At 42.6% G+C, this 14,184-nt stretch overlaps 1 protein-coding gene and 1 long non-coding RNA gene across 2 annotated transcripts; one reads left to right on the top strand and one right to left on the bottom strand.

Annotated features, from left to right (window-relative positions):
• Nucleotides 1-531: 531 nt before the first annotated feature.
• LOC119792628 lies at nucleotides 532-3,801 on the top strand. Its single transcript, XR_005282015.1, has 3 exons — nucleotides 532-689; nucleotides 2,460-2,523; nucleotides 3,548-3,801. It is a non-coding gene; the product is annotated as an uncharacterized LOC119792628 (long non-coding RNA).
• Nucleotides 3,802-4,219: 418 nt separating this feature from the next.
• smim13 (small integral membrane protein 13) lies at nucleotides 4,220-7,220 on the bottom strand. Its single transcript, XM_038299367.1, has 2 exons — nucleotides 6,868-7,220; nucleotides 4,220-4,782 (listed from the first exon to the last, which is right to left on the bottom strand). The coding sequence occupies exons 1-2, from the start codon at nucleotides 6,941-6,943 to the stop codon at nucleotides 4,592-4,594; spliced, it is 267 nt and encodes an 88-aa protein (XP_038155295.1). The 5' UTR covers nucleotides 6,944-7,220; the 3' UTR covers nucleotides 4,220-4,591.
• Between the last annotated feature and the right edge of the window lie 6,964 nt (nucleotides 7,221-14,184).

The raw sequence follows: 14,184 nt of genomic DNA on the forward strand, positions 1-14,184 counted from the left end.
TACGTATGTAGCGTCCATGTGGAGAACGACCAGCTGTTGCGTAACTTTCGTTGTAGTTTTATATTTCCGTTGCGGGTTTTGTAATTGTGTTGACACCTCTGGGCCACCGTAGCAACTACATTTGAACAAGATCCTCATTTAATGATTTTTAGCTGACGCTTGTTTTACGTCAATTGTTTATATGTTTTGAAATGTGTAAATAAAGTCTTGTTAAAAGTAAAAATGTAAAGAAGAGGAAAAAGAAGTAGACCAGCAGGTAGCAGCACTCCGCAGTAATTGATATGAATATGCATCTAAAAGAGAGGATGAGTAATAATGGGGGAAAGCGAGAGAATAATGGAGCATTAAAGGAATTTTAGGGACAGATGGAGATGGGGAGGAAATTAGGGTAATTAAAAAAAGCCTTTTTTTTAACATAACAAATAATAAATAAAAAATAGAGAATAAAGAATAGAAAACCTTAGGGCTACTCTTGTACAGTAGGTGGCGGTATGCATTTATAGGTTGTTTGCAATCTGCCGAAGAAGAAGTAGAAGAAGCAGCACTCCGCGGTTTATTTCAGCAGAAGAAGAAGTGTGCTTGGCGGATAGAGCATAGCAGCCATGGCGATGATGACTACAATCCGCCTCCATCCTCCTGCCGGTGGCGTCACCTGAAGGTTTCTGTCCTCCTGAGATGTTTGCAGAAAGGTAAGCTTTGATCTGAGCTCGATTTTATTTCCATGAGTTTGATTTAAACTTAAAGTTTGTGAAGCAGAAGCTGCAGCGTGGTGCTTCTCACCTCCAGGAGCAATGGAGCTTCTCTCAGCAGCTTCTTTATTAAACATCATTTAATAAATGATGCAGCCATTTCCAGCGAGGCTGATCCTGCAGTGGTTCTGTCCTTTCCTAATCGGTCTGCTAGAGAGAAGAGGGGCCGTTTGAGGCCCTGCGGCGGCTGCTGGCTGCAGGGTTATAGGTAAACCTCCGACACAAAGACTCAGTTCTCCTTCAGAATGTTCATTTTCTTCAGAATGTTCATTTTCATCAGAATGTTCATTTTCATCAAAATGTTTATTTTGATGACGTGTCAGTGGATCAGAACCATACAGGAGGAATAAATCCCCCACCTGGGTTAAAGCGGCTCTGAACCATTCAGCTCCATTGGTGCATGCATAGCTGCCGATGACCACTGGGGGGCAGCATGTTGCCCCTTTAAGGTTTTAGGTTTTTTTTTGTTTTATTCTGTGGGGCAGAACCTTGCAGAAAATGTTCTGCAGAAATTAATTTTTACATGAACTAATATCTGGATTTTTAGTAATAGGTAGTTTTTTTTTATCTCTGATTTTACCAAAGAATCCCAGATGAATGTAGAGACACAGAATTTTCTCCTTGCCCCCCAAAAAAAATCAAAATCTAGTTCTGAATTCTGTATTTATCATCTTTAATGTTAATATATTGATGTGCATAATTAGTGTTTTAGTTGTCAAGTAATTATTAATATATGAAAATTAAAGTGTTTAAGTTTGAATATTCCTCTTGAGAGTATTACTGCTGCCACCGTCTGTATTAGAGGGGGAAAATGGTAGGGGTGGCTAATGATTGGCTCAGGGTGGCCATGGCCCCCATAGATATCCATAATAAAGGCTAGATGTCTTACGGCGGAGTCTCAAACGTCATAACCGGCGGCCATCTTGCCTCAGGCAGGCTTTCTGTTGTGCTCTGTGGTACCTAATGTAAGGTGAGTGATCAGCACGAACACAAATACTCTTATCTCACTGAATTCTTGACGGATTTACAAACAGTTTGGTTTCTTACAAACATTATGAACGTGGCTATAATTCTAGATGCTTGAACATGACGAAATTGCAGATTTTCTTGTCGAAAAATGACTTAATCATGCAGCATAGTTGTGCATCACGGCTACTTGCGCAAGTTATCAAGGCTGAGACCATTAGTCAATTATATAGGTTTTACTGACACCAATAACGATTGTATGACAATTAATCTTTGGTGTAAATTACAATATTTGTGGATGTGGTTGTAGTTATTAGTTGGCTAATAACAATAATCTGAGTGTTGTTGTATTTTCATTATTAGCCTAACGTTAGCTGGCTAATAACAAGAAGCTGCAAAGTGAGACCTAACCTTAGTAAGTTAGCAGCTAACGCCCCTGCAAACAGGAGGAATAAATCTCCTTCCTGGGTTAAAGCGGCTCCCAACCAATCAGCTGCATTGATGCAGTGCTGCTGATGACCACTGGGGGGCAGCCTGTTGCCCCTGTAAGGTTTTGTTTTTTTTAAATTAAACTAATTTTCCTGGTAAACTCCTCCTGCCAGGATTAAAAGTTGGAGTTTGTCATATTGAGATAAAATACTAAAGCTTCCAGATAGTTTTTAAAACTGATTTTTATATCAAGTTGGATTAAAAATAATCTGAATTCTGGGAAACGATGAGATGAAACTCCTGTTTGTCTTCCAGCCTGTTCCGCTAACGATGGACCGACAGGGAGTCAGCGGCTGTCTGAGGAGGAGCCTTGGAAACGGTAAAGGTTCCCATGATGCCTTTGTTCTGTCAGAGGAGCGCCGTCAGACCAGCATACCCACAGTCAGACCAGCATACCCACAGTCAGACCAGCATACCCACAGCCAATACCCCTTTATTCCTTTAGTTCCAGATATTGACTTTAAACTACTTCAGCGGGCCTGTATCCCTTCAGTCCTGTATTTAAAAACATAAAAAGATTTCATTTTTGGTGGTTTTTTTTAATGTATGGCGATCTGACCTTGTTTTATTTTTTGTACATGACTAAAGGGATACACGCCCATTCAGGTAGTTTAAAGTCTGTTTTTTATTGAAAATTAAAGGAATAAATGTAAATCTGACATCTTGCGTGCTGACTGTGGGCATGCTGGTCTGACTGTGGGCATGCTGGTCTGACTGTGGGCGTGCTGGTCTGACTGTGGGCGTGCTGGTCTGACTGTGGGCGTGCTGGTCTGACTGTGGGCGTGCTGGTCTGACTGTGGGCGTGCTGGTCTGACTGTGGGCGTGCTGGTCTGACTGTGGGCGTGCTGGTCTGACTGTGGGCGTGCTGGTCTGACTGTGGGCGTGCTGGTCTGACTGTGGGCGTGCTGGTCTGACTGTGGGCGTGCTGGTCTGACTGTGGGCGTGCTGGTCTGACTGTGGGCGTGCTGGTCTGACTGTGGGCGTGCTGGTCTGACTGTGGGCGTGCTGGTCTGACTGAACACCGTCAGCGCAGCCGTTTCCAGCGAGGCTGATCCTGCAGTGGTTCTGTCCTTTCCTAATCGGTCTGCTAGAGAGAAGAGGGGCCGTTTGAGGCCCTGCGGCGGCTGCTGGCTGCAGGGTTATAGGTAAACCTCCGACAGACGTTCAGCTGAAACAGCTGCAGACGTCCACCTCTCTGCAGAGGTTAAACGGCTCTGATGCTTTCAGGAGCAGTAAAGTAACGCTGCTGAAACGGCGTGATGATTCTTCCACATGTGGTTTATAGAATATTACCAGATGAATTACTGCTGGATTAATTAAAACCGGCTGCTGGTTTCTTGCAGCTCTCCAGCTGCGTGAGGATGGAGAGTCGGCAGCTGGAGGAACGTCATGAACGCAGTGAGGATTTCCAGCCTGTCATGTTTCTTCCCTAATCGCTCCGCTGGAGAGAAGCGGCGCCGTTTGAGGCCCTCCTGGTTCAGAGCTCTGCAGGACGCCGACTTCAGGCAGAGGTGGTGATGATGCTGAGGTGTGTAAAGTTTTCCTCACATCTCCATCTGTTTCCAGGGACTTTTATTAACCTTTTTTTTTTTCTATCTCTACAGATTTTCCTCCCACATCAATGTTTACATTTCTGAAAATCCTGTTTCTGTTCCACAATAAATTATTAAACACCCAGCATTTGTCTGAGCTTCATTGTTTGCCTTTCTACCTGCATGTAATGCTGCAGGGATCCACTGGGGGGCAGCGTTGTACCTGAATTAGTTGATGAGTCGCTGCTGTTAAAGTCGCTGAGGCTCCTGTCACACCTCAGTGATTTATCCAGCGTCGTTTCTATTCTGGGCGTTTATTCATAACGAGTCCAGAACTTCTGTCCAACGACAGCCGAACTTCTGCAGAACGCACGGCTAAATCATCAAGGTGTGACAGAAGTTTTAACTGGATATTTAGCTCCAGCGTTGCTAACCTGTGAACAGAAGCGACTTCATTTAGGATAGACTGTTTTCCACACAGGCTCGGTTTGTTTTACTGATTTATTGGAAGCTTTAGTTTCATCATAAATAAAAATAAAATCCCCGCAGCCGATTAAAAGCCTGAGGAAGAGATTACAGAAATACTGACGAGGTCCAGATCAGCTGATTGGATAAACAGGAGACCATGTGACTGACGGAGCTTCCTGCTGCCTCAGTGGGGGGGGGTCTGAGCGTTTCTCTCTCTGACCAAAACACATCAGGTCAGTTAATTGGTTACAAAGAGGTCATCTACTCAGTAAATAGGCCACACCCCTTTTAATGGAGACAGGAAGCTGCTCCATCATCACCGCTGGACGGCGACGTGGAGATCCGGACCCAGAAGCTGTAAAAAGGTTCCTGTTGGGGGGCCATGATCTACGAGGTGCTCTCAGGGAAGGAGACTCTTTGGCGTGATGTCCGGCTCCTGGCGGCCTGGGCGCTGGAGGCGGGGCGTTCGCTCTTGGGTTCGGACGGTTGAGTTTCGGCCTGCGGCGTGCCGGCATCCCCGACGAGCTCCCGCAGGAACTTGAACTTGGACAAGAAGAGCTGCCAGACGACGTACCAACCTGAGGAAGAGGAGGAGGAGGAAGGTCTGGTTACTGAGAATAACCTCACAGCAGCAGAACGGACCAATCAGCTTCACCGCTGACCTCAGGCTGGGCGATACGAAGAAAACCCAACATCACAATATATCTGGGCTGTAATCGCGATACGATATATATCACCATATGTTAGATTACCTTTAAAACCAATAGAGAGAATTAAACTCCACCGATTAACTCATTCAAATTTAAAATGTTTTATTTTAACCAGATCAAAGCTTTTCTGTCTTTGGGTGTCAGAATTAGACCTTTAATAAGATCCCAGCAACCAAACAGGAAACTAAACTTTATGGTTAATGAGCAGCGAGTGAAGTTTCCAGGATTATAACGAAGTACGCCTCTGATTGGTCGGTGTTTAGTTTATAAAACTGGAAGCAAAGACGCAGAGTTTGATTTTTACTGCAGCTCTAAAGCTGCGGAGCTAGAAACATGAACCTTCATCATTCTGGCATCTTCCAACAAAAACATCCTCATCCTCAGCAGCAGGCCGAGGAAACGACATCTGAGAGATTTATTTTGAAAATCTCAGGAAGCCGTCCTTCCTGTGAAACACTTTGAACCTGGAACACCAAGTCTTCTCATTTTAGTGGCTCTGTTCGAAAACCTAGGACGCATCCTTAGAAGACCAGATTCGAAGGCCGATTACGTCATAGCGCGGCGCCGAGGTCTGGTCGGATTCCAAGAGTCCTCGTTATGCGGCCTTAAAATGCGTCCTTCTTTTTGCCCGATTTGAAGGACGGGTCTGATGTATCCTCAGTATCCTTGGTTTACCCAGGATTCATTGCGAGACCAAGGATCGAAGGATCCAGTCTAGGTAGACCGCGTCCTTGGAGGACCCGTCCTAGGTTTTCGAACAGAGCCAGTGTTTCTTTAATCTGAGATTAAACCCTCTGCAGGCAGCCATGATGGAACCGGTTGCTATGGTGATTTCATCTTTAAGAAAAGTGAAAACTGGAACCTGACTGCTTAACTTTCCAAACAGCGCCCCCTACATCTCTACTCTAGTTCCTCTCTATAATCTCCAGCTTTCTATGTTCTAGTATTAGAAGTAGTGATGTCATGAGATGAGCCGAGGCTTCCAGGCACGTGGCGAGGCCTGATTCATTTAGAGGAGGGGCCAAAATTAATGACGTCCGAGGCCTCGCTACCGCGATACCATGTGACCGCTCCGGGAAGTGGTTCAGAAAAGAGGCGTTTAAACAGCCTCAGTGTTCAGGCCAGATGTGGGAGTCTGGAGGAGAGCAAACAGTGAAGCTTAAATGATTTTACTATTCTAAGACATTTTACACTTAAAAAGATATTATTATACAGACCAAACATTAACAATTTCAAAGGAACATAACATCTTAAAACCCAGCGGGTCGCCGGCGAACTGCTGGGTTTTAAGTGGGGGTAATAACTCAGAATGCATAAAGTTCCACCGGTAAATCTTTACCAGCAGGTGGAGCCATTGGACGCTACGTTCAAAGTCCAACATCTGGAACTGTTATAGCTAGAGGTCTGAAATTTTCTGCATTTGCGGATAACGCACTGTAAAACAAATATAATACAATGAGACCTGCTTTTTCTCAAGAATGTCTTTATTACTGCTGGTCAAAAAAGATCCATCATTTCCGAGAATAAAAAAAACTACTTTGAGTCATTTTTGAACTGATGCAGGTTGGTCTCATCCAATTTGAATTTATATATTCAGAAACTAGAGGGTCTTAGCTTTCAAATAATGTAATTTGGGCTGACAATTCCTAAGTTATTTGCTCTCCATTTGGGTTTGCAGAATAGGCAAGCATTACCCAAAATGAGGTGGAGGTTAAAATCCCAGATTCCATTCCTAACTGTAGTTCTGCACTCCACCAGTAGGTGTAGACATGTTCGCATGAAGCTTCATGAACTGTGGGGATAATTTGACCCAAACGGTTCAATGAGGCTTCATGTCACTGATTAGAAGCTGCTGCAGGTTCCGCTCTGACCTCCTGCTGCTTCTTTTTAAACTTGATCAGAGAAGTTTCAGAATAAAAGCTGTTTTATTGGGTTCGGTCTTTCTAAACCTACCGAACAGCATGAAGAGCAGCACGCAGAGCAGCGTCGCCATGATGACCAGCAGGGTGAGGCCGAGGTTCTGCCACATGTCTGCGGGGATCGCTCACTCTGCTAACCCCGAACAGGAGCTCCAGCAGCGGCTCATCTCACGCGGCCCACCGGGCCTGGGGGTTCGCCTGCCGGCCGGCGGTCTCAGACGGTCCGAACCCGGGACAGCAGGACCATGAGCGGCTTAAACCGGTTCTAGCTGGTTCCAGGAAGCTCCTCCGCTGGTTCTGATTCCTGAACTTTATGGAGCAGCAGAACCTGGACCCGGTTAAACAACAACAGCAGCCCGGATGGACTGCGGCTGCGCGGCTTCCCGCGGACTTCTGGGTGCTGTAGTTCTATAGTTAGCATCACCACCATTAGCTAGCTGCTGCTGCTTCTTCTTCTTGTGTTTTATGGCGGTTGGATAACTAGTTAAAGGCGCATTAGCGCCACCAACTGATAAGGAGTAAAAAGAGGAAACGAGACTCACCCCAGAAAACTATTTGTTTTATCCCAACATAATGAAATAAATGATCAAATAATAATAATTATCATAATTACTATTCTGTCTTTATGCTGACGTCACTCTGCCAGTCTCTGATGGTTCTACTCGTTTTCCCATCAGACTTTCTATCATTTCCCAGTTTAAATCTTTAACTTTTCATATTTTTCTGCAGCTTTCACTGTTTTTTTATTTATTTATTTATTTTCAGTTTTGGTTGTGATCTGAGCTACAGCTGATCACTGCTACCATGAGAAGGATCAAATCCTGCATGGCGTCTCCTGCGTCGCTCCTCCAGAGGTTCAACTTTCCGTTTCCTCCACTGTTGGTTTGGGTTTTTCTGACTGGGATTAGATTATTTTGCAGCTTCAGCAGAACTTATTCTGAGCTCTAATTTCACTTCAGATCTTTTGCTGACGTCACATCCTGGATAAGCAGCAGAATGTTCTCTGAGGACTTCTATTAGTTTATTTATGGATTTTGTTAAATGAACCGGATTCCAGTCTGTGAAAGAGTCTCCGTGATTAACTAATGTGAAAATGACTTTATAATCATTTAGTTTTCCTGTAGAATATCTAGATTGTTCATATCTGGATTGTTCTGAACTAGACTCCCCTTCAACTGATCTCTGCTTTTTCCACTTTTCTAATTTTTTGACGCGACTCTTTTCCAATCTTCTTCATTTTCACTATTTCCTTCTTCCGTCCCATAAGAACGGCTTCCTGTTTCCTCGCTGCTCGCAGCTCAGGACATTTCTCCATCAGTGAATTAGAAACACAGACGTTACGTTCTTATTTCATTTTATAACATTTTATTCTAAGTTAAAGACAGTTTCACTTCCACACAGAACATGGAGGATTTTATTCAGCTGTTGGGTTTTAACATCATTTTATGTTCTGTGTCAGATGATGGAGAATTATAATATAATAAGTTCCTCATTTAATGATTTTTAGCTGAAACTTGTTTTATGTTTTGAATGATGTTAATAAAATGTGTTGTTAAAAGTAAAAATAAGAGTCATCTTCTTCTTCCTTTGTTAAGTTTGATGGCGGTTGGTGCATTACCGCCACCTACTGGTATGGATTGTGGAACAAGAACAGGGGCAGAGCTAGATGGGGGGCCAGCGGGGGCCATGGCCACCCTTAGCCAATCATCGGCCACCCCACCATTTTGAACAGCAATACTCTCTAGTGGAATATTCAAAACATTTTAATTTTTCATATATTAACATTTACTGGACAACAAGAACACTGTGGTTAATTATGCAAATCAATATACTAACATTAAAGATAGTAAATACAGAATTCATGATCTTTTCAGAACTACATTTAGTGTTCTATGAGGTAAAGAGAAAATAATTTCTCTCCTGCAAGTCATATGGGAGTATTCATTGAAATAATAACTATTTTAATGAAAAGGTCTTAAATAATCAATCTATGTAGATATTAGTACTTGTAAATCAAATTTTTTTTGCTCATTGTGCTCATTAATTTTCCTGTTGGAATGGAGATTGACCCAGAGGTTCTGGTGCCTCTCCACTTTCGGCCCCCCTTAACATTTCCTGGCTACGCCTCTGGACAGGAAGACAGTATTCTAACCAGTAAATTATCTACTTTACTTTATATCGTAATGTAATAACCCAATATCATTTATCCTTATCTAATATAATTAATATTTATTATTAAGAACTTTGCTGCTCAGTGGAGCAGTGGGTAGAACTGCTGCCTTGCAGCAAGAAGGTTTCGGGTTCGATTGCCAAGGTCTTTCTGCATGGAGTGTGCATGTTCTCCCTGAGCATGCGTGGGTTCTCTCTGGGTACTCCGACTTCCTCCCACAGTCCAAAAACAGGACTGCTAGGTTTAATCAGACCTGTCCAGGGTGGACCCCCCCCTCTCGCCCATTGACACCCAGGGGTGCCACCAGGAATTTAGGGCCCCAGGAAAGACATCGATATTGGGGCCCCCGCCAAAAAAAAATGTAGGCAAGCTTTAAAATGAAAGAAACGGAGCCGCTGGTGGATGATCTGTTTACATGATGAAGGAGAGCTACCTAAATATCTGCTAAACATCTCCTAGCGATTAGCTGATGCTAACCCTCTGATGGTGTTTTCTTGCTGCCTGCTCTGGTTGATAAATGGACGCTCTCATCCCTCTGAGCTTTCTGGCTTAGTTGTTTGGCCTCTGGATTATTTACAGACACACCATAGGCTCAATAAATGCTGCATTCTTCATCCGTTTCTATTTGCATGTTTTCTAAACTAAAACCAGGCTTTGTTGGGCTGCTGGATAAAACCTGGAACTAAACGCTATTTCTGACATTTTGAATTAAAAAATCTTCCTGGATGGAAGAGAAACGTCTTCAAACTTGGAAACAAAGTCAAGCGGATTGATTTTGACTTTTTTGGAAAGTCAAGTCAAGTTGTAAATTCCTCATCACAGAATTCATATAATCAGAAGATAATATTTTCCACATCCACGGAGAGCTCGTCCAGAGGTTTTTCCAGTGTTAATACTGTACTGATGACCTTAGTGCTGCAGCACTGAATGCAGAAACATGATATGCTTGAGAAAGACCCGACCAACTCGTTCTGCCGTGTGAAAAATTTAGCAGCCCTTGTTTGAGGCATCGGTGAGAGGAGAGAATGTGAACGGATTGGTTCCACTTATCATTCTAGGACCACTCCTTCTACTGTGGGTTGACAGCAGACGTTACCGACCCCAGGACATCTTCTCTGCAAGGAAGGAGTCCCTCAGTATTTGGAGAGTCAGCTTAATGCGCCATCAGCATTATGGATTCTTCCATAATAAAAAACACTCTATACATCCTGTTGTATCTATTCTTATCCATTGTATACGTTAATTTTCAATCCTTCTTGTTTAGCTGGCTCTGGCGTTTCCCGATGGACGACGTCCTCCTTGTTTTGTTGTCTTTTGCTTTTCTAATGTGTCCAATAGTGGAAGCAGGCTGTTCCAACTGAATAAATGGACGCGATGTTAAGGCAACCAAGAAACTGTAAAAGTTATGCTTCTGTTAAATAATTAAAGAGACAAAGTATAGAAAAATGCATTTAATGATAAAAGTAACTCAGTTACTATGTTACTCTAAGGGTAATGAACGTCCCAACATAAAAGTGAATCAGAGAAAATGAGCATCATTATTAAAAAAAAACAGAAAAGGTAAGATTGGGGAAGAAAAATGAGACAGAGTTATCTGATCAAAGAGACATGAAGGATGGAGGAAGGAGCCTCAGGTGAAGAAAGACAAAGATTTGGAGATAAAGAACTTTATTCTACGCCTTGTAAAAAATAAAAAGCCAAGTTGTGCTTTAGTTTTCTTTTTTATTGTTACTTGTTGTGGGAAGAAAAGTAGTTCAACCCAGTTAAATAAACAGAGATCGATGGATTTATCTTTGCAAAGAGAGAACAGTTCATCATACGGCCGTTATTGCACGGTAATCAGCCCTGTTCTGATCTCAGCAGCGTTCGTTCTGACCTTACTTACAATAATGGAAAACAGTCAGAGTCAAAACAAATTACAGACACTTTGGTTAAACAGCAACATGTTATGAATAAATCTATATAATATTATATAAATCTATAATAAAGAATCTGCTTTTTTATGGGAAGAAGGCGTCAAGGTTTGGTTGTGGTTTTTTGACCCAAATGCAGAGGCAGGAAGGCAGAAGTGATTTTCTTGTGGGTTTAATGAAAGGTTTACTGAACACAGAGGAAGGAAATCCAAAAATCCGAACATAAAAACAAAGTTCAAACAAACCAGAAACCATGGAGACATCAGGGGGGAAACTTTTACGAGGAGAAAGGCTCAGAGAGACGGAGTTGGAAGTTAGATGAGGAACCAGCAATGAAGAACTGAACAGGGAGACTGAAACAAAGAGAGGACTAATGAGCAGATTGGGAGCAGGTGTGAGCAGAGCAGGAAAGGAGCTAGGGAAAAAGGAGAACACAAGAGGGCAGCAGAGGGCAACAAATAAAAACCTGAAGACTGAAAATAACCAGAGAACACAACAAAATAAGAACCAAACCACTAAGACTAGAAAACAAGGAGCAAAGTAAAACTGAACACTCAAAAGAAAAACGTAACAGAACCAGAACTCTGACAGAAGGTATGTCTGCTCTAAAAACCAGGAGAATTGTTTGGCCTTGCAGGTGAAACAGGCCGAGTGAAAACTTTTATAGCGAGTAAATAGGATTACTTAATATATGAAATAACAGAAACTAAAATTTCTGACCACATACTCCAAATGACATTAAGAAAAAACTAATTCCTTTGTTCCTAATCCTGTAAAACATTTAACTTTATATAATAAAATAAACATCTAGAATATAATAAACTAAATGTTTATTATAAACCTAGCTAATAGTTAGCATCTGGCTCCCTTCACACTGACATAAAAATCTGGTTCTAACCCCCCGCTGGTTAGAATTGCTGATGTCACCAGTACGACAGAAATCAGGGAAGTAAACAATGGAGAGCTACATGGAAGGAAGCCATGGCGTAGTCAGTGTGCTTTATTGTTTCTCTGTATCATCTGTCTGAATCCGTCTCACCAGAGCTGCTCCATGTTTATCCAATGGAAACAGTTGATTCGGCTTGTTAGATCAGAAGCGGCTGGCGCGGTGTGTTGACGCTTCGTACGTTGCTGTCATGAAACGCAGACAGAAGGACCCAGTATTCAAGGAGAGACAGTCAGTAGGAAAGTTCAAAACGTTTATTAATAAACAAAACAAAAGTGGAGCTGTGGCTAGCGGACACTGCAGGCAGGGGGGCGGGGCACAGCCCAATCTCAGAGACTCTGTAATGGGAGAAACACAGGTAAGTGACCACGATCATCTGACAGATGATTATCTGAGTTGGTCACTTACCTGGTTTAACAGTCCAGACCAAGAATGTCCCCAGTGCTGCAGTCCCAGAGGTGATGCTGGAAGCTGATCCTGGTCAGAGATCCAGAACAGACAGGAACAGAAACAGGTGGCAGGATCCAGGCTTCCAGACATCCTAGAGCTCCCAGGAGGGTTCAGAGTCTGACTGGGACCAGAAGCATGACCAGGTGGTCACGCACAGGAGCAGACAGGATCAGGTGCAGACAGGCAGGCTCAGTGGCAGAGGGTAGCCGAGACAGGACGTGGAACCGGAACTTGAAGCAGGACTTTAAACTGGTCTCCTCCTTGGACCCAGGCTTACTGGATAAAAACTGAACCTCACCACATATAGAGCCAAAACCCAGAGGACTCTGCGGGGGAGGAACAGTGGACGATCAGGAGACGAGACAAACACTAAAACCCTCTTTCCACTGGCAGCTAGGATCCAGGACATGAACCATGGAGTAAAACTCACAGACAGGCTGACAGAAAGACAAGCAATGATCTGGCCCTGAATGCTCAGGCTGAACTGAATATAAACCAGAGGAAACAGGTGAGAGGAATAAATTATATTTGAGGCAGGGAGGGAAAAGGACAGGTGAGAGGAATGACTAATTAAGGAGCAAACAATCCAGATCATGACAGTTGCGTTAATTGGCATCACGTTATTTAGCGGGTCTGTGTTTCCAATCAGAGGCGAGGAGATTTTAACGCAGGTCGCTTGCCGAGTCATTTGACCCGGGTAGACATGCGTCAGTGAGCTGATCCCACAGCCACTAAAAGCTGACTGTTCCCGGGTTTAGACGGGTTTCTCCCCCAGTGGGAAAGAGGTATAAGTGAGTACCTAAGCTGGGCATACACTGTAGGATGTTTTTGCCCTTTTCGGACCAGAATTGCGAGAATTTTTCAATCAGGCCGACTTTCAGCCTGATGGTGCAGTTGTGATTTTATGTTCAATGCTCATCAAGGTAGGATGGCACATTAATGTTGGATTTTTATATTCTTTCATTTTATATTCTGATACTTTAAGAAGTTTATTGCCCTCAGTAGAGGTGGTAAAATATCTTATTTAATCAGATATTATTTCAGCTGTTATATAGTGTTTATGACACACAGTCCTACTAACTGTGTGTTAGAACAATAGATGAAAGAGTGATTCGAGCACTAATCACGGTCAAACCGTTAATTCTGCACAAACATGGAATAAATTCACCACAACTTCTGTTCAAAATATAAGAGTTTATTAACAAAAATTATTCAGCTCCAAGTCAAACATATTTCAGTTTAAAACTCTTAACTAAAACTAGTGAAACTCAACTAAACTAAACTAAACTACTATCACTGAAAAGAATAATGCAATCGTTTTTGGCATTTACTTAATCATATTTAGTAAGTTTAACACAATTGTTTCACGTTAGCAGGGTAGGACATAAACAATTGTGTTAAAGTAACTAAATAGGATTAAGTAAATGCCAAAGTGGTTAAATTATTTTGTCAGTGAGAGGAAGGGGAACATGGTGGAAACCATATTACAGTTTAAGGTGGATTTTTGTGTTTGAAACCAAAGTTTATCTGGAAGAATTTGGGATCTGATCAAATTAGCTTTTCACTAATTGAGAGAAACTGGAATGTTTTCAGACCAATTCACAATGCAGATCCATGAGGTGAATAAAACATTATTTGGCCAAATAATGTTTTATTAAACATTATTTGGAGAATACAGTTTGAAGAACTAGAAAATGACCCCATATTCCACCCGTGACCAGGATGAGCATAAAAAGGAAGGGCTATAGATGCTGCATGCATCATTTAGGGAGTTAATATTGGATTACTGCTTCAGCTCCTTCAGTTATTCACTGTCACAGGAAGGAGCTTTGGCCATTAATGTAAAAGATAATCCACCTGTATATAAGCCAT

Source organism: Cyprinodon tularosa, unplaced genomic scaffold (genome assembly GCF_016077235.1).
Source record: "Cyprinodon tularosa strain WSP-4 unplaced genomic scaffold, ASM1607723v1 ctg1118, whole genome shotgun sequence".
Taxonomy (NCBI): domain Eukaryota; kingdom Metazoa; phylum Chordata; class Actinopteri; order Cyprinodontiformes; family Cyprinodontidae; genus Cyprinodon; species Cyprinodon tularosa.

Excerpts from the sequence above, each read along its gene's own strand:
- smim13 (XM_038299367.1), bottom strand. The coding sequence starts at position 6,943 with ATGTGGCAGAACCTCGGCCTCACCCTGCTGGTCATCATGGCGACGCTG. Across the intron at positions 4,783-6,867 it reads GCTGCTCTTCATGCTGTTCG|GTTGGTACGTCGTCTGGCAG; the intron begins GTAGGTTTAGAA and ends CCTCTTCCTCAG.